Genomic DNA, 20,882 nt, shown 5'->3' on the forward strand with positions numbered 1-20,882 from the left:
ATCGACTCGTATATGGTTGTAACAGTTGTAAATTATAAATCTGAAAATATTTTTTAAATATTGGTGTTTTTGAAAATATTTTTGAACCTATTTTTGAAAAAGATCCCTATGTACTAAGAAGTTATGATGCGACGGGTTGTCAAATCATAATCCGCGACGTATATAATTTGTGAAAATTTCTATCTGTTGTCATATTAAATTAAAATCATGCGGAGGATTTATGCAATTCGAAAAACATCCCCGATTTTTTTTAGAAATTTTAACGTAAAATGGCACTAGCCATTCGAACCTACCAAAAAAAACTTTATTTTGAATCAAAAAGTATGTGCAAAATCAGAATTCCGCGCGGCGAAAACCATCCGCAGTAGCACATATTTGCAATCGAGCCTCTCTCATTTCTTTTCCCAATTTCTAGAGCGAGAAACGATTCGCTCCGTACATTATTCTCTCTCTCTCTAGGGCTTCAAGTCTGCTCATCACAAAATCAAAGCTGCTTGTTAGATTTAGGCGCCCTTCGTCTTCCGAATCTCACAATCTTCTCCGGTAACAATTTACTCAATTCATATATATATGTATGTATATGTGTGTATATATAGTGAGTGCTGTGTGGTTGAAGCAGATGATTTGATTATGTTTAATAATGTATGTCTACATTTGGAGCTTTGTGTGTATAGCATGTATATTTAATGCGAATGCTGTTTATTTATGTAATTTTTTTGTTACGTATTAATACACGGTTATTAAAACGCTGGATTAACAAATCTTTGTTAGATTAGTTTAGTGAATGTGTAGATTAGGATGTAATTTATTGTAGTTTTAATCATTGCTGATAGATAATGATATTGATAACACATTCTTGCTTACCAGGGCATAATTGTTGTTGTAGCAGCTAGCGTTTCAGTTTTTACTTTTGAATTTTGTTTTGGATGTTACGAAATTCATGGAAGACGATAATAATACTCTTTTTTTTGCCTAGAATTTAGATATTATTGCAAAAATGCCTCCATAGAACTTGAACCCAAGATGAATTTCTAATTATATGTTTTAGGCTGTGTATTTCTTTCATTTTCGAGATTCTGCGTGCTTCTAAGTTTTCAAAATCATTTGATTGTATTGTACTAACATTAGTTTGGGACCAATGATATAAGTTGCGAGCAGTTGTTTACACCTTGTGGTATTTTAGCTCCACGTAGCCCGCTCTTCCAATACTAATGTACTAAATGCAGGCAAATAATCTGCAAGCATATTCTTTCAGACCGGCCCATGTGTACAAGCTTCTTGAAACACAATGGGTCACTCAATTGGAAGTGGTAGGATGGCATCTGTAGCAAGGCTTTTGATGCCCGAAAGTATTTTACAGTCAGTTACAGGTGGGAGACTTTTAGATAAATATTATTTGCTTAATGCTTTAAAGTTTTACAGCCTTTCGTGGAGTGATCCTCTGATTTACATCCCAAATAAAGATTATCTCAACCGCCTGATAACAATAATAGAAGAAATTCAATCCGTATGTACTTATATTATTTATCATGTTGTGCTGGGTGTACTAAGAGGTGGAATTCTTAAGGGGAGCTGGTTACCTTCAAATCTTAAAGTTTGCTCCCAAGTCTTTTCAAAAATGAAAGCAAGTGAAGAGGGAAGTAGGTTTATTAAATTTTCATCCCAAAACTTTCACTCTGAAAGTGGGATGAAGAGGAAAACAAGTGGCGGGAGCCATTAAAAGAGTCTTTAAATGACAAATATGTCCTTATCATTAAAATGTAACTCTTTTAAATAAAAGGGTGAAATATCTATCCTCTCCTAAAGTTCCTGGAGTATGAGTTTCTCATCTTTCTTACCCTTAGCTTGTATATGTTGCTGATCTCATCTGTTTGTATCTGCTTTCTAGTCATTTTAGATCTCCGTGTTTTTATTCCCCTATCATATGCACTTGCAGTGTTGTCCGTGTACAGTTCCCTTTGTCACCCCCATTAGTATTGAGCAAGTGGTTTTACCATATTTGTGGCAGTTTCCTATAGATGCTTTTTATGTAAAAACATATATACGTAGACATAATTGTTTCACATGCACAATAGCTTGTACAACATGCCTTTTAAAAGCATAGATGGTCATTTGTGATTGTATCTAAGTAAGTTTGACCTTCTAGCTTGTTGCTGTACGCCTTCACCATAAAATGGCTGATATATGCCTAAATAGTAACTATTCCTTTTCTAATTTATCTGGCAGAAAATGTAGAGAACAACAAATTGGCTGCTCAATATGCACACAGAGAATTGTGCGAGGCAGACGAAGCAAATTTGCTTGATGAAGATGGTATGGTTTACATCCTGTATCGAGAAAATTATACATGTATATGTACATTGGTTAAGCTAGGTTGGATGAATTAGTGATTGACTGAGTAATGAAGGCTTTTCACAAAGTGATACAGAAACTACTGGATTAAGTATCTCTTAACTTGCAGGCTATTTGTCATTTTAGCTTAGGCTTTAGGGTAATAAAAGGTTTAAAGTTGTAATTATCACATTCTGCAATAGACAACAAACTATGCGTCAACTTGGGAATTGACCTTGTATTATTTGCTCCATGAGTCCATGTAATTCTGACACATCTGAAAATGATGTTTATCTGCTGCTTTGCTCATTCTGATATGTGCATATGCTTTTGAGGTTTAAGGCAACATTATTATATATCTAGCATAAAAGTACTTAATAAATCTTCCATTTGGTCTGGCGTGTAGTCCAGAAGTAGTGATCTTTGCACATACATATGAAGCGCAATAAATTCTTAAAATTCAAGGAAACTTTTTGATTGACTTGTCTATTTTTTAGAACAATTACATGTAAAATGAAAGAACATTTAATCGTCAAATTGAAGGGCAGAAGTTTCCTGTTTATTTGGGTATTTGTGCAAATGCAGGTGCTAACGTATTTTGGATTTTTTTTTTTCCCCTTGTTGTGGCTTTCTAGTATATGGAGGTATTTGCTTGGCGATCCTTTTCTTCTTGGTACTTCAGCACTTCATAAAGTGGTTTTGGGGATCTCCCTTCAATTTTATTTGAGATTGTTGTTTTTCAAAAGATAGCATATATGCTGGGATTTAGAAATTATTTTTAATAAGATAACATAGGATCTGACTAAACATAGGATCAGATTATAGGTTAGGAGAGCTTTTAAGTTAAAATCATAAATATAAAATAGTTACATTAAGGTTGATTATTGTCCTAAAGAAGGGATCCTAGAGATCCTAGGGTCTTAATATCTGATCCACTTGAGCCCTCCTAATACTTTTAGGTTTTAGGAGAGCTGGTAACTCAACAAAATGTAATTACATGAGGTGATAGTGCACATGAAACACTAGTTTAATGTTTCAAGTTCTGTTAGTATCTGTTGACAGGGTCAAGTTGGTGCCAAAATCCCAATATTAATAAATTGTTACTTACAAATTTTTAATATCCTGGTCTTGTATATGCAGATGATTTTTGTGATGCCTTTGTGAAAACTGTAACAATATGCAATTTTCTGCTTACATTTTTGCATGGCACGGTGTTGTGAGTTCCCGTTCAATAACTTTGATGAATTCTTTGTTGCAGATATGATTATATTTGGTTTGAATCCTACCACAGATCCTTTGAATTTGGTAAAGTTGAAGTTTCTGTTGGTTTTAGTTCGAATAATTTCTTACATATGTTAGATATATGATGAACTTTGTCTAGTATCTATCTCACTGCATCTGCTTTCAGCATCAGGTTGTCTTGTTTGCTGTATTGCTTAATCCCTTATTATCGTCGAAATAGAAAAAGAAAACAGATTGCTAATTTTTGTGCTGTGATAGTTATTACTAATTTTTAGTTTCTTCTAAAATTACAGCTGTTTGCTATATTTACATTATATGTTCTTTTACATCATTGTGAAGGTATGCTGCAATGCTTGTAAGAAACCGGTGAGGGCCAATCAATTTGCAGCTCATGCAGGTGAATTATGTTATCTATAAGCAGATATGTAATGATAGCATCCATCCCGACCCCCCCAAAATTTTTAATAGAAAAGGAAAAGAAAAACATAGGTTGAAAACAAAGCAGAAATAATCTCTTTCACGAAAGTTATTCGAATCTGGAGTACAGATAAGAGGAGCTACTAGAATTCTGTATATTATATCCTATATATAATTAGCGTAAGGGATTTCTTGTGGTTGGTCGTCAGGGTTAATACTGTCAAAATTCTTTTGTTTCGTTAAGTGATAATTTAGTATTGTTAAGTGACCACGGTTCGGTTGCTCGCACCTACAGAAAGTAACTTAATATCATTGTTGAAAGGAAAAAAGTTATATTTTAGTATAAATTAAAATAATTAAAAACATAACTAATATTTTTGTTCTGATAATAACTCTCGGGATAAGCGAGAGTGAGGATAAGTCCTTACCAGTTGGGCTCTCCAGTCAAGAGTTTAATAAGATATAAAACAATCCGTGCATTGCTCGGGTTTTAAGCTAGTAATATGAATTTGTACAAGTAGCTTCTGATTATACAGCATAGATTTTATATTTAGTGTCAATCAGACTGAAGATTGTCATGAGGGTACTTACAAGAAGTTGAAGGAGTGGATCAAATTAAAAAGAGCAAAGGCCTATTCTTTTCATTATTATGCTCTCTTATACAATATTAATGGCTTGTTACCATTAATACCTTCCCGAGATCATTCCATGTCTTAGAAAAGGATTATTTTCCTAGGGATATTTATTTTAATTGCTACACCCTTTTTTAATTTAAATTATTTTTACAGTGTAATTCATTTATGTGATGCCTTGGATGAAACTACCAAATTTTCATTCCTAAGATTGAGCATAACTATGATGGATACCCTGTATCGTACTTTGGTTTTTATGTATCAAATATAATTAGGATTCTGAAGCTTTTCTCTGTCATTATGTTTAAAACTGGTGGTTGCATTCGGAGGTTTACAGTAAATATGTATTTGTGCATCCTCTTTCAGAGCTCTGTAGAACATTCAGTTCTGTCGAAGAAATTGTGCCGGTGCCGAAGCCTAATAATGGTACCAGACGCAAAAGACCTCCAAAGGAGAGAAAGAAGTCATTAAAAGGGTCTACTGGTATCCTTTTTAATTTATTTTCTAAGATCTGAGAAGGAGCTACAATGCGATGTTTATAAGAATTATAAATACAAAGTTGATAATCATTGCTCAGATGAATGAAGTCTTTAAGCCAGGTCCTGCTTGCTACGGTTTAGAAATGGATGCTAACCTATTATTACTAATAGTATTTTTTTTTAATGTGGATAAAGATCTGTCATCCTTAATTTTTCCTAGTCCAACCAACTTTGACTCGAGAAAGGGAAGCTTCAGAAACTATAGGTAGCCTTGGAACTGCTCCTTTGAGCTCCCATTTAAACGAGCAAATGCGATTGACGTCTTCCTCCCCCAATGAAGCTAAAGGTATGTTTCTAGTTCTCCTGGCATGGTTTCTTGGATGAAGCTTATCATACCAAATTCTTTAGTTGTGAATGAATGCATTCTTCTTGCGTGGTGGTGTAGAATTCTTTGCTTCATTATGGGTTTTAATGGCTATTTTTTTTGACAAACAAATAGAGCATTTCATTAAAATAATTGAAACTCAATCGGGACAAACTTCCAACTGGCGATACAACCTGGTTGAAAAAAAATAAACGGGCTAAACAAATAGCCATATTGTTTCCAGATCGCTTAACAATAAATATTCTTGACATAAAAATGATGACAAAGGTTTTGCCGAGCAATATTCCAAACGACAACAACTTTCCTGAAAACAGTAGCATCCCAATCGACCTTCACACAGAGAAAACCAGTGATAGTCCAGTGTTCAGAACCATCAGTTTCACCAACTGAGGTTGGAGGTAAATATGCCCCCATAGGTTGAACAATCTTTCGTTGTGAAAGGTGAGCTCTTGTGATATCCACCATCGTTCCAGCCTCAAAGCGGCCTTCCCAGATTTCCCAATACACCATAGAAACGTTATGCTTTTCAGTCGCATAAATCTTAGACAAGCCTCTGCAATTGGATGGCATACAGTTAAGTAAAAAAGTTTGGTTTCAAATTTGTCGCTGACCTTTGTTTCTTAAGATCAAGCTGTTAAACTAGATAAACTCAACATCCATCTATTGATATCATGGGTCTTTCTGCAGGCAACATATATATATATCTATATATCTATATATATTCATCTTATATTTCATGCTTAAGGCACGGATTCATATCTCAGTCAGGGACAAAATGCACCCTTTAGTGATTGTGTTTTTTATGATACTATGATGTATGTTTATGAATATACTGTTGCATATAGATTATTAGATACTGCAGTACACATAGTAATATCTACCAAGCAGACAGTCTCTCCCTCCAACAAGGAGATTTAAGTTTATTATTTACTTTATTTTTATTACTTGATAGGAAGTAATTGACAATCCTTTCAGGGGAATGCCTTTTTGTTTGCTGCAATGTTTATCTTATATGATTTCATCTGGGACACTTGAATTTATATTAATTTTCTACTATCTTAGTAAATATTAAGGAACAATGACCACTAGGCCAAGTTCAAAAGACTTTGCCAAGTGCTAGCTTGCTTGATTGTTAGTCTCGATTCAGGCCCTTATCACTTATATTTTAAGAGTTCATATAGTTTTTTTGTACCAACTATTATGAGAAATATTATTGCTTTTTCTACACAGTCCCTTGTTATGCATCTCATTCTTATTATTTCCTCTCAGGGAATGCCCCCTTTGTAGATGGGCTATCTATGATGGATAGTTCAGGAATTAATGCCTCATTTATGGATAGAGCGGCTGGTGCAGAGGAACCTCCCAAAAAACGATCCAAGCTGTATGTCCTACTGTTCAGCTTCTACTAATTAATTATTAGTTTCAAATTGTTGCACATGTGCTACATTTGATTTCCTAGGGATCTTCAAAGTCCCCTTGATTCCTCAAACATTTACATAGTGTACTTCTTCTTCTTCTTGTTTTTTTTTTTTTTTCTGAATAGACATAATGTACTTAATTATGTTGACCTTATTAATGTGTTAATTGTCTTGGATCGCTGCCTCCTTTAGCAGTACTACATAGTTGATTCAACAAACAACACAGTGCTTTCAGATAGCTCGTGTAATATTTATAAGTTATTTGTGAATATAGTTTATAACTATTATTCATGTGACTTCAGGTGAACTATATGAACCCTGAATGCTCTGCTTTGTGCACACCCTATAAATTCTTCAAAGACTCGCTTAGTTGTGGTTTAGTGCTTTCTTGGTGATGTTGATTCTGAAGTTACCTGAAATACTGTTAGTGGTTTGGAAAGGAAAATTTACTGAAACCTTGTGGAAAGTTATAGTTTAGTAGATTAATTTGTGTGCAAACAATATTTGTCATCAGTCACCTCTTCTCTAAATGTAATGCACATTTCATGTATGTTGTAGGTTAGCTGCTGACAGTCAACTAATATCGGATCATTTAGGAACTGCGAAAGGTGTAACAAAAAAATTGTTTTTAAATACTCAGGAGGCGTTTACCTGTAAGGCCAGACTCCAATCTCCCAAATTCTGTTTATTTCTTACCATGATAGCAGTATCTTTCTTATAACATGTTGTGGATAATAGTTTAGAATTATATTTACTTTTCTGATGATAGCCTTTTTATCTGTGTTATATTGTTTAATTATTTATTACTCTCTCCGTCCCACTTAAGTTGTCCACAATCACAAATTCACCGTTTATTCACTCAAATTAAATTAACTGATAGTTACTAAAAAATGTATTGTTTTTCAAAAATATTAACATAATTAATACTTAATTTATCATATTTACCAAATGTGGATAAAAGTTTTGGGACAAGCAAAATAGGAAATGAGGACAAATTGAGTGGGATGGAGGGTGTAATAATTTTTATTTTAAACTCTTGTGTGTTTGTGTGTCTAACTAAGCTGTTGGTAAGACTGCTTGTGTGTGTCTGTCCCCAAGCTGTTAGTTAGACTGCTCTGCTACTTGTCTGTGTAATTGACTGCTGAGTGGATGAATGACAGGAATATATTTACGTCTGGCAGGAAAGGGCATTTAAGAGGAATGTATTGAAATCATGTAAACAAATTTGTTGTAATTTCAGGTCACATTTAATAATAATAAACATAAGTTACGTAATGAATCTTGGAGGCTGATCTTTATTTTTTCTAAATTTTATATGAGATCTTTGAAGTTGCAGAAGCTCACTGCCTATGTTCTCTGTTTGTTTTCTGTATTCTCTGCTAAACATATTTTGAAGTGATACTCTAACTCACAAAATCTACAGATGAAATCTCAATTGTTGGGAGAGATTCATTTTTTTCAAAGAACATCAATAGTGCACAACTTTTTCTTATTAGCTTTCATCCCACCTTTACCTATTTTTCACAAATTTCAAGACTTCTCAGCTGATGGTTATAGTGATACAAAATTGTTTACTAAATCAGGGAGCCAAGTATACATATTTTTCTGGGAAGATGGTAATTTCAAATTATGTTAGATGCATGGTTGTCACGTCGATAAGTCGAGTCGATAGAAGTCCAGCTTGTCGACTAGTCGAAAAAGTTAATTAATAATTAATTAAATGATATATATATATATATATATATATTATATACGTGGTTTCCTATAACTAATCATATGTATGGCAATCACAAAATAAATATGTTAATTATAACTTATAAGCATATCTTTTTTTCCCTTTCATTTACACACATTAACACACTACACACATTAACACACTGACTGTACCAATATATAAACAGATTATACTACATGTATATTCAGTTTTTATCAACTTATACATACATAAACACATAAACACAAAAAGATCTATAAACTTAGATTAACATGTTGATTATTACTGATTTTGAGCAGATTCATAGAATTTTTTTATTTTTTTCATTTTAATTTTTGATTGAATTTTGCATTTGTTGACCGACTAGTCCTACCAACTAGTCGACCGACTAGTCGACAGTTCGCAAGTCGACCTCTCCAGTCGATTTTCTCAACCCAACTAGTCGACTAGTCGACGACCATGGTTGTCATGTCGGTCGACTAGTCGATGACTAGTCGACTAAGCGGTGAATGGATGTCGACTCAACTTGTCGACTAGCTGAATGTTGATATTTCGGTTGACTAGTCGACGAAGCGGTCGACTAAGTCGACTAGTCGACTAGTCGAGCTGCTAAATTTCCTGCTTTGGTTTTCTCTTATTATATTTTTTAGCTCTGTTTTTCTGCAATCTGCACAATAAGTTCTGCATAACTCTGTATATATTATTTCTGCGCATATTTGTTGCTTACTTGCTGCACTACCACATCACAGTATCACACAGTTGTTATATATCAGTTGTTACATATTTTACTGTGTTTTATTGTTATTTGTTAACTCTTTTCGCTTTTCCATCATTCTCTTTAAGTTTCCGATTCTTAATTCCTTAGAATCTGAAATAAAACATTGTGGAAGGTGTTAGAACTTAAAAATCTAATTTACATGATATATGTGTGTGTGTGTGTGTATTATTTTTAATTTATAATAATATTTTTTTTGTTATTTTTATTTATAATAATATTTTTTTTGTCGACTAGTCTACGACTTGTCAACGACTAGTCGACTAGTCGATTAGACGGAGGTCCATCGACTCGCCTTGACTCATCGACTTGACAACCATGTCGACGACTAGTCGAGTGCCGTGACAACAATGGTTAGATGATTTTTGAATGTAATATCTAACTTTAAACCAGATATTCACTTGATACTATTCTTCGTTCTCATTGGACATGGTAGGACATCGTGGATGAGTATGCACATCAGTATGAATTAGCTTATTTTTAAATAGGTATTTTCTTAGAGATATTAGCACTTATTTTCTAAAATATAAGTTATGTACGGAGTGTTTGTTGTTTTTTTCCTTTAAAAATAGTTCTTAGATATCAAAAAAAGTACCTAAACAGGTTTTCTTCTTTCTAAAAATATGTACTTATTTTTTGATAAAATCCATAAATACATGCTCATATAATGTGCCTGCATGTCTGAATCCCGCTAAAGTTGGCCTTCAGTTGTTTTAAGTCCCACCACTGCCTCGACTCATGGCTCATGACTTCATACTCATAAATTTTAAGAACTAGAACCCTTAACTTTAGTGTACATATTTATAATAATTGGCTGGTGTTGAGGCATCTATTTCTTGATTGTTGCTTAGTATGTGCATAAAATCATGAGATAATCTTGTTAATCAAAGCCCGCGGCAAGCATCACATTGTCCACAAGGCACAAACAACGGAAAGTTCAATTTAACCATGTCTGAATCCTGCTAAAGTCGGCCTTCAGTTGTTTTAAGTCCCACCACTGCCTCGACTCATGGCTCATGACTTCATACTCATATATTTTAAGAACTAGATTCCTTAACTTTAGTGTACATATATATAATAATTGGCTGGTGTTGAGGCATCTATTTCTTGATTGTTGCTTAGTATGTGCATAAAATCATAAGATAATCTTGTTAATCAAAGCCCACGGCAAGCATCACATTGTCCACAAGGCACAAACAACGGAAAGTTCAATTTAACGATGTTTTTTTTATCTTTACTCGTGTGTGTGTGTGTGTGTGTGTGTGTGTGTGTGGTGTGGTGTTTCTACATGTTTAATTTGTGTTACAAGTTGAAATATAGTTGCATACCTTTTATCAGTGTTACTCTGTTTCTACATATATAGATAATATATTCGCATATATTACAAGTTTCCAACTGTACATAAACATTAGTGAAAAATGATTTAATATCTATTGCACAGACTGTATAGGGTGAACGATCTCTCATGTCTGGATTGTTTTTTAATTTCTGTGGCCAGGCGACAATCGGAACGGATCAAAAATAGGAAGTGGAAAGGCATCTGAACATGCTGACAATCAAATTCCTAGGCAAGTCTATAATAGCCACAGCCCGACCATAGGTATTATCTGTGATCATATTATATTTGACGTGATTAACTAAGTTGTATCAATTTGAATATCAAATGACACTGACAGTCTCTGCAATGCAACAAAACAGGTGTTCCAGCTCCTTTGGCTACCAAAATGTATTACTGTCAGAGAAATCAGCGTATCCGTTCTTCCATCAGTGATCTATACAAGGCATCTACGGATGAATGTTGGAGTGACTTCGGTTGATGCAGAAGGAATGCTGTAATTATATGTAGTGAAACAACACTACAATAATTAAAACTTTGCCATCCTCAAATTCAGTTAGGTCATCTGAGATTGGATGAGGCCTTTATTGGAAGTTCAGTGACTGTAGTTCTGGATAATCTGTTCTAATTTGGCTGGTCAAGTCGACCAATCTCCTTTTTCCTTTTACAGATTCCTGCAATCTGGAAAAACAATAAGCATTGCACATTCTACCTATCGTCATGCTTATACAAACGTATGTTCATATAAGCACATCAGTTTATTTGAACTTCCTAAGAAAAGCCAAAATTTTAATTTCCTAAGAAATGCAACCATAAAACTTCCTAAGAAATGCAACCATAAAACTTCCTATGAAATGCATGCAGCTAATTTGTTTTTCAGCACCAATAATAGTCTATATTCTATTGTAGGTAATGCAGTCTGATTATCTTTACTTTTTCTAAACCCCTCGACCTTCTGATCCCTAATTTCCTATTTCCACGTTTTTCTTACTTTGTTCACCAGATTTGGCCATATAAACTGGATCAGTGCCTCAGCAGAATGTGTTGCAATAATTTAGGCAAATTATCTATTAGGTAAATGTGTTCATTCTGTATTTCGAATTCGAGGCATTTTTTGATATGACAAATTTTCATATATGTTTCGTTGTTTTCATAAGAGCTAGTGTTTTCCCATATTAAACAGAGTTTAGGTATAAGCATGATTCTTTGTTTAATATTAAAAAGACTGTAGGATAAAAAATTGTAATAAATGTGTTCTATTATAAAGACTCCTAGTCGATATCAACTTCTTAGAAATTATTGTAAGCAGTAGATTTTCTCTTTTCATTTAATGCTTTCTAAATCTTTTGGTTCTTGCATCAGGTCCATTGTTGCATATTTCTTTCTCATCAGAGGCGTGTTGTCCTTACCTCGACCGGGGTCTCTATCTCATTCGCAGTGTGATGTAAGTTTCATTGGTTATTGTCATGGGTATATATTTGTTACTCTCTCTGTCCTTACTCATTTCTATACATTGTTTTTGCATTGATTGGCATGCATTTTAAGACTTCTATAAAGTATAATTCTATAACTTTTTTTTTAATTTTTTTTGTTTTTGAATAAAAATTTAAACATTAAATTTTCATTCAGAAGAAAAAGAATTTAAAAATAATTTATGGAACTATATAATTTATAAGAGCCTTAAAATGCGTTTTGTGCCCTCTGTCACAAATGTATACAAATGTGTGCCGAGCCCTATGTCATAAACGCATACAAATGGCTGGAACAGAGGGAGTATATATTATTACTTATTATCAAATCTGAAGCTACAACTATATGTAATTTATATATTTTTTCAGATTGTCATGGAAAGGAAATGATTGCTAGCATCTTGTATGATATTATGTCTATTTAGGCCCCCCCCCCCCTGCCGCCCGTGATTTAACCATGGAATAATAACTCATACTCATAAATTACATGTATATAGGGCACCTTCCACTACAAACCTTTTAGCCTACAACTGTACAAACTTTCAGCGTCACTGATATCAACACGAGATGCACCAAAATATATGTAGGAATTATCAAAATTTCGAGGAAATAGAAGTATACATAATATTTGTATTCACAGTACAAATATCTGTATTAATCAAAATACAATATGATAAGTACAATCGAGATTTTTTAATATAAACAATGTTTTCCATTTTTTATTTTGAAATATGTGGTGAATTCTAAGTGTTACCCCATGTTATTAGTGCGTGTTTGTAGCTAAGAAAGTTTTAACCAAAAATGTTTTTATTCGATTCATTTGGAATAAAATTTGCAACTTATATTATACCAAAGTAAGATTAAATATCTCATATAAGTAATGTTGTTTGAACATTATAAAACGGTCAATGCAGAACATATTGTTCTTTAAATATATACTAGCATTTTTATGCGGTTTGTGGGTCGGGTATGTAACTGTTAATTGGATCGTGCGTTTGGGATCACGTGTCGATCATGATGACCCACTCGAACAAAGAGGAACAAGAAAAAAAATTTGCTTGAGGAACAACTGGATGCATCTAGTGGATGAAGTTTCCAGCAACCTCCTTCACCTGATTGATTGATAATGTAGGCGGATTTGCAGCTACGGTTTGTGGGAGCTACTCATTGACTCTTTTGAAAACACGTTTATGATATAATATCGGTTTTTTATGTTGGGCTTAGGTTGAGTTCTTGGCATGTTTAGACTTTAAATGTTGATACTTGCGTATACAACAGTAATACATATTGAATATCTAAAATCATGAGTGTGGATGTGTATAGGGAACACGAATTCTGGGGGTTTTTGGGGGGTTGATATGACATATATGATCACGAGTATGCTTGCCCACTACGCATGGGCATGTATGATTTTTAAAATATTAAAATTTGATTTAATTATCATAAATTTTATTATGTTATTTAATTTATAAATATGTTACTAAAAATAAGATTAAAAAAAATAAGACGGAATATGCAGTTACTCTTTCTTAACCCCTGATTAAAATACGGACCGCAAGCCGAATGAAATCCAACAAATCTAAAAAAGTATCTGCTGTTAACTAAAAGGTGGAATATGCAGTTACTCTTTCTTAACCCCTGATTTATCTCCAACATTCCAAATAATAATTTTGATGCAACCAGAATTCAAACCATTTAAGCACCATTACTCAACTTTTGAGCGATAACTTCAAACCAAATTTCAACATACAAAATCCATTTTTGATCTATAAAAGCTCATAACATGTAAAAATTATATAATTTTAACATCTAATAAGCAAGTGTGATATATTTCATGTTAATCAAATAACTGAAAATACAAAAAGCAAATCCAAGAGTCCAAGACACTCCCATAAGATTTCAATTCGTCCATATGGAGACATTTTTTCAAAATTATATATCTAAAACGAAGACATTTTTCAGTCCTATAACATTATGACACTCCTGTTATAGAACAGAGCAACAAATGTTAAGTTAAAAAAGTAAACCTTCAAGGCAAGATCAAAAAGCCGTACAACTATTTTCACATCTTGATTTGAACCTCTTGAAAAAGGTTTCACGGCTACTTCTTGATCATTCATTAATAGTCCTTGTTATAGTAGTCCCTGTTATTACCATATAAACAGCTCACAAACTCATATGCTCATAGCTCACAAACTACAACAAAAATCAAAACAACACAACAAACGTAAATTAGACATCAACTAAAACAAACAATTTAATTAAAAACAAATATCAACAAATTAAAATCAAGATTTCTTCAGATTGCTACAATCAAATAAAAAGATATTGAAAAGTTAAATCATGAAAAACACACATAGGACTCGGGAATATAAAATCGGCCCTTTTCTCAATGCAGACCTTCAGTTTCATTAGAACAACAATCTCGTAGAAAAAAAACTAATATATCTCTCTATAAATTGAAGTCTAATATTTAGCAAAAAAATAGTTAAAGTTTCTCTTTGAAATTATATCAAACAGTTGGGTGGCACAAATAAAACACAAACACCATCTCAAAAACAAACTCGCCATATTAAATATCTATGTCATGTTGTGAGACTAAAAAGAAAATATATATATATATATATATATATATATATATATATTCCAGCAAATAGTAACAAATTTGCATTAAAATTTAAATATAATTAAAGTAAATCAAATTAAGAAACAGAGAGGGGCAGAGATATTACCAGCTTCGGCGAGAGAGTTAGATTTAATCGGAGGATTGATTTCGGAGCGGTGGCTTGAAACCCTAGAAAAAGGGGCACACAAGGAGAAAAAAGCACAGATCGGATCAAAAGAGTATTAAATCCGACAGTAAAGCTGTTATAAAACCCTAAATATACGTGATTAAAGTAAATCAAATTAAGAAACAGGGAGAGGATAGAGAGATTACAGGTCCGGCGAGAGAGAAAGATTGAATCGGAGTAGGCGAGAGAGAAAGACTGAATCGGAGAGTTGATTTTCCAGCGGTGATGCCGCGCTTGAAACCCTAGAAAAGGGGCACACCGCAGAGAGTTTGAATTTGACTGTTCACGGGAGAGGGTAGACTATATGCAACTTGAGTTTGAAATTGAATTATGAAAGTAGAAGAAGATATCAGTAATGTGTGCGGAGGAGTTATGTGGTTGGAAAAGAACCACGTGGCATGGAATGGCCGTATAAAGAAATAAGTAGAATTGGAGAGGGACAATCTTGACTTTTTATAGGGAAATAGGCAACATGATTTATAATATGGAGAGATATTGTAATTATATTTTTGATGTTATGAATGATAAAATTCATTAACTAAGCTAATAACTTTTTGGCAAATTTTACATGATAAAAGCATATGAAACACAAGAATTTACGTAAAACCATTTAATTTTGGTGTACAAATTGTGAAAAGAAAAATTAAAGTTGAGATTTTATGAGTATTCGAGTAGTGCTAGCAATCCAAGTATCCCATATGGTGATATGGGGTTGCCCGGGGTTATGGGGGATTCGTTGGGTTAACGATAAATCCTGGGGTTACGGGGGATTCGTTGGGTTAACGATAATTTTTTCCTTCCTAGGTAAAATCTCATTTTCTATTTACTATATAAAAAAAAGTCTGTGTTACATCATAAAATTAGCTAGTTTGTCAAACTTTCATTTTAAATCAACCTTTAGAATGGTATATATCTGAAGCTAATTTTGTTCGAAATCTGTTATACTATTATAAACATACTCCTTCCGCCCCCTGAGTTATATACATTTAGGGACGGGGATGCGGCACGGACTTCAATGCTCCTGTAAAGTATAGTTCTGTACATTAATTTTAAGATTTTTTTTTTCTGAATAAAATTTTGAATGTTATATTTTTATTCAGAAAAAGAAAATTTTAAAAATAAGTGATAGAACTATATTTTATAGGAGCATTGAAGTGCGTGTCGAGCAGTGAAAAAGAAACGTGTAGAATTAAATGGGACAGAGGGAGTACTGCTTGCATTGTCAACATAAATATGTATTTGATAATGTTTTTTTGAGCTGAAGGTTGTATTTTCTCTTTGTAGCAAGTGGGCAATGCCCTCGCAGCCTCGCTTCGCTGACAAGAGGGAGATCTTGTAGCACTTACGGATTAGGCCCGGTAAATTGATTTCTTTTTTTTTTCAAACCAGGCATTGGCGCAGTTTATGAGATTGTGTCTAGTCGTGTTTAAAAGTCGAATATACATACATAAATAAAAAATATAGATTTTGGGGGGTAGACTTTGACTAATCAACTTAGCTTATAACCCGTGCCACGCATGGGTTTTCTTTATTTTATTTTTTTATATATAATTTTAATAAATATAATGTCAGTAATAATTATTAACTAAATTAAGAAAATAAATAGAGAAAAGCCGGCTATCGGAACTAACATGTAATGTACTTTATTGTATTTTTATAAGTAAATGATACATATAATTTTAATTATGTTATTTACTTGGTATATTAGATAGATATTGTAATATAAATATTTTAATACATTGTTGACGGGATTCGAATCGTGGACCTTTAGCAGCATCATAGATAGTGAAATATACAAAATTCAATCTAACGGTTCCAATCAATTTGATTTAACGGTTATACTACATTGTACCATAGTACAAATCAACGACCAAAGTTTTGCATGTCCTGTTTTAATAGTATAAATAGATAGTGTAGATGCATATGAGATTCTTTAAAAATAAAATTCTAAAATAACTTTTATCAGGTCCCTTCCCATACTGGATTAGCTATTCGTCGAACCGGATTCATGGGAATTAACGTTTCGCGTACCCGATCCCAAACTTTTATCAAATAGCAGAACAACCCGTGACCCACATGTCGTGTAACACTGTGTTTAAACATATATAGGACTCCGAGTACTCCAATATTATTGGTACTTTATAGAACTTTTTCCTTATTACTATTCTTTTAATCATAATTGTTTATAAATGGCACGATTGTGATTGAATGATGAGATTAAAACGATATATATTTGAACCAGGTGTGGCTCCAACAGAGACCGAGCCTGACATCAGCCTAAGTCATTGTGTAATATTGCTTGTGAATGACATCAACTTACAGGTTTGAAATTCGAATGTCATAATAAACATCTTATCTATGTTTTTTTTTTTAAAAAAAAATTTTACATAAATGAAATTTTTTGCATGCCCAATGGAATCAGTTATGCATCCTTTATTGTACTATGATATATGGACCAGTGACAATGTTATGACCTTTCAGTTACGAACATAAATCTACAAATCCCAATCCAATACACCCCTCTTAGTTTTTGTATGTACAATATGAAGAAATTGAAGAGGTCTAAGGATTTGGCCTGGTTATGGAAATTTCTCATAGGGGATAATTACATATTGTTTTTAATAACATATTAAAAATAACTGATTAAGATAGAAGATCTTTTTATTTTGACAGTTTTATAGTTGAATGTTATAATTTTCAGTTTGTCATACTTTATGAATGGATGTATCAGACTTCTATTAAGATATAGGCTAATACAATGTGGAAAATGAGAGATTTACCAATATTATCATAGCTTCTCGAGCTTTTAATCATAGTTGATTGTACTAATATCAGCTGGATGAACTTTCGCTTTAGGTTTTCGAGTTTCTCATTGTCTTTGCATAGCATTAGTATGCACTATTATTTTTCTGGCAAAATTCTTGAAGAAGATTCCAATTTGAACAATACATTTGGTAATATTTCTGCAGAAGTAAACATATGTGGGTTCAAAGTTCAAATCTGCAATAGACCTAATTGTATTGTACAAGTCATCTGTATGACATATACTTCATGTGTGCTAAACGTGTCACTGGTATTATTGTATCAGCAGTGCAGGGTTTCATTTTCCATTAAGGTGCCAACTTTTGAAGTCTCATGTATGACAATGCCGGACAATTTAAGCATTGCTTGCTATTTGTACGGTGCTACACAGAAGAATTGAAAAATCCAACCTAGCTTGGCCGGATGGCTCTTCCTTGGGTCTAAGAACTGCTAGCTACTTTAATTGCTCAAACTTCGCAATTCAAGGGGTGCATGAATTGTAAATGTGACATCACTAGTAGCTACCTTACATGTTTTTCGCTCCTTTATATTTCCTTTCTATTTCTAATGTATAAATAGTAGTTGTATGTCTATCGAGAAATCGTAATTGAGCCATCTAACTATTTAAGATACCTGTGTTGTATACAGAAAGATTAAATGTTTTGGACCACCCTTTCAAGCCAGATAGTGATCACTTGGCGATAAACGTTAATTTAAAGCGGCCGGGAATGAGTACCTATCCCTTACGGGAATTAAACCCGTGTCTTCGACATGAAAAGACGTGTCCTAGCCACTGGGTGAAAGGGACCTAAAACCCATTCTCCCAGCTCTGAGAGTGGAGACGTTGATTTTTCATGGAGATTTTCACAGAAAGACTCCTTAGTTTTGGCAAATGGGTCACAATTACAGGTACGCGAGAGCAATAGATGGAATGAAAGAAATACGAACACCTAACATGATATGGCCATAGATCTTTGGGTTGTAACTTGATCATGAGTGAAATTTGTTGATGTAGTGCCCATGAAGTATGTGCTCCAAAATTGGTTTGGTTTCAAGATATAGATTCTATGTTGAATCACCATTTAGCGGGGCTATTAGCCTAATGGGGTCTCCCTTGGGCGGGCATCTGTCAAGTAAATGTATATTTATAGAATAATCCATTTTAAAATGCCAGAATGGATTCTAAAGAGATATCATTGCTTCGAAATTTTTTGAAAGGCATTTTTTGCTCAACTTTTTCCCAGTTTTGCTGAGGGAGCAAAAGAGCTGAGGAAGTAAACAGAGACTTTCTTACTTTTCAGGGAGGATCAGATCCAGCAATTGAGATCTATACGGACCGATATCACACACTATATAATTTAGTTATTGCAATTTTTTTTGAATATATCTATTTTGAATCAAGATCATTTGACTCAATTTTATCCCAGTTTCCGCTTTGCTGAGCGAACAAACTTTCTTACTTTTGATGTAACTTTTGATACATGATTAGATATCAAAACTTTTGATGCAGGATTGGATTAAGCAAACAGACTTTCCTACTTCTAATCGAGGATTAGATCCAGTAATTGGGGTTTGGGGTTTATGACCGACTGATAACGCGATACCATTATACCATTATTCAGCAGATTATAAGTAATTTTGTACATCATTTAGAAAAGTAATTGTAAGTAAGCCATTTAACTTTTTAAGCTACTTGTCTCGTACAGAGAAAGATTAAACGTTAATCCGTTCCACATCTTTTAAATCTTGATGTCTATGTCAAGATTCACCGGTGTACAATTACTCAATTAGTAAAGGAAATATATCAAAGGAAGTTGAATCCAACATAATAGGAATTTGTTTAGATGAAAGCAGTCCATCTCCACTATATTAGTGTATTATTAGATCATAACTTCTAATAAACATGATTACAGATACAACATCGAAGCCTGAAGATCAATAACGAGGCGGACCGGGTGGATCAAACATGAATGGATCTTCATCGAGCGGACCAGCCAACGGGCCAGGAACATAAGGCGGGGGAGGACCATATCGAGAAGGAGCTGGACCAGGACCTACAAGATGATCAGGAAGCCTCTGATGATGATGTTCATAAGAAGGCCCAAAAGGTGGAGCATATGACCCCGGGGGATAGTTATAGCGACCAGGACGACCAATGTCTGGGAGACAGTCCTGTAAGAGCCAGCAACAAGAAAAGAAGTAGAGACTGCCACATACAAAAAAAGTTCATTAAATCACAGAGTACCCTATTGAGTACCACAGATTCATACCATGCATGTTCACTTTTAGGTAGAAGAATCACAATTATGTAGGCTATTATCCGTATTACTAGCATAAGTTCTGCGTACATCTTACTCGCTCCGACAAGACGAAAATTAACATACTAGTACTGTCAGATAAACGGAAGAAGAAGAGGGAACAAACCATGAACATATGGAGTCACAAAAACCACGACAGAAGGCGCCTAACAGACTAGGCCTGCGGCCTTGTTGCCAAGGATCATATGGTGGTCTCATGTCTTGTTATACAAAAACCTTGGTTAGAATGCTCCCAAAGCTCTACAGGAAAAAAAAATACCGGTGGAGAAGATGGCAAGGATAAGTACAACTGTATCATACAAGTAGTTTCCTAGTGAAAAATAAAGTTTTGCATTAAATGTGAAGAGTCAGCATATTTGCGTACGTGTCAGGCGAGTACAGTGTTTCAGTTTGTACAATCGTCATGCCGTAGTCAATAAAATCTCGTGTCAAACTCGTACATGTAACCCCACGTATTTCTTTGGCATATGTACATTAAGAAGCACGATCATAAATCACAAAATAACTTCCTTTGATGATTTAACATGTTTTGGCAGAATTGCAGTGGCATCAACAAGCAGAAGTCAGGTAAAATTCGAAAATCGGAACCAATACTTATTGATTGATTCAGGATTTATAAAATATTTGTCTGAGATATTGTTGAATAAATCATGGATTTTTAGTCAAATCAGAGTGTAATCAATAAATCGACGAATTCCTTTTAATTTACTTAAAAATTAATCGGGAATTTTTAGAATGCTGGTAAAGATTGTACGGGTAATATTTTTTATCA

At 33.7% G+C, this 20,882-nt stretch overlaps 1 protein-coding gene and 1 long non-coding RNA gene across 11 annotated transcripts; one reads left to right on the forward strand and one right to left on the reverse strand.

The window, feature by feature from the left end:
- Nucleotides 1-223: 223 nt before the first annotated feature.
- LOC108226164 (uncharacterized) lies at nt 224-19,193 on the forward strand. Of its 10 annotated transcripts, none has more exons than XM_017401124.2 (17): nt 227-543; nt 1,227-1,370; nt 2,227-2,313; nt 3,590-3,636; nt 3,913-3,970; nt 4,989-5,105; nt 5,322-5,447; nt 6,756-6,867; nt 7,463-7,557; nt 10,892-10,993; nt 11,092-11,463; nt 11,733-11,803; nt 12,092-12,173; nt 16,275-16,348; nt 16,957-17,124; nt 17,233-17,312; nt 18,079-19,193. In XM_017401124.2, exons 2-11 carry the CDS (start codon nt 1,289-1,291, stop codon nt 11,208-11,210), a joined length of 945 nt encoding a protein of 314 aa, XP_017256613.1. In that variant the 5' UTR covers nt 227-543; nt 1,227-1,288; the 3' UTR covers nt 11,211-11,463; nt 11,733-11,803; nt 12,092-12,173; nt 16,275-16,348; nt 16,957-17,124; nt 17,233-17,312; nt 18,079-19,193. The 10 variants fall into 10 exon arrangements, with proteins under 10 accessions (XP_063937548.1, XP_063937538.1, XP_017256613.1 ...); XM_017401109.2 differs by having other exon boundaries at nt 18,082-19,193; XM_064081468.1 differs by lacking the exon at nt 16,957-17,124 and having other exon boundaries at nt 225-543; nt 1,256-1,370; nt 18,082-19,193.
- LOC108226745 (uncharacterized) lies at nt 14,012-15,394 on the reverse strand. The gene is made up of 3 exons (XR_001807712.2): nt 15,137-15,394; nt 14,931-14,992; nt 14,012-14,394 (listed from the first exon to the last, which is right to left on the reverse strand). It is a non-coding gene; the product is annotated as an uncharacterized LOC108226745 (long non-coding RNA).
- Nucleotides 19,194-20,882: the final 1,689 nt, after the last annotated feature.

Source organism: Daucus carota, chromosome 1, assembly GCF_001625215.2.
Source record: "Daucus carota subsp. sativus chromosome 1, DH1 v3.0, whole genome shotgun sequence".
Taxonomy (NCBI): domain Eukaryota; kingdom Viridiplantae; phylum Streptophyta; class Magnoliopsida; order Apiales; family Apiaceae; genus Daucus; species Daucus carota.

Coding starts and splice junctions, on each gene's coding strand:
- LOC108226164 (XM_064081468.1), top strand. CDS start 1,289: ATGGGTCACTCAATTGGAAGTGGTAGGATGGCATCTGTAGCAAGGCTT. Junction 3,971..4,988: donor TCAATTTGCAGCTCATGCAG/GTGAATTATGTT, acceptor ATCCTCTTTCAG/AGCTCTGTAGAACATTCAGT. Junction 5,106..5,321: donor GTCATTAAAAGGGTCTACTG/GTATCCTTTTTA, acceptor AATTTTTCCTAG/TCCAACCAACTTTGACTCGA.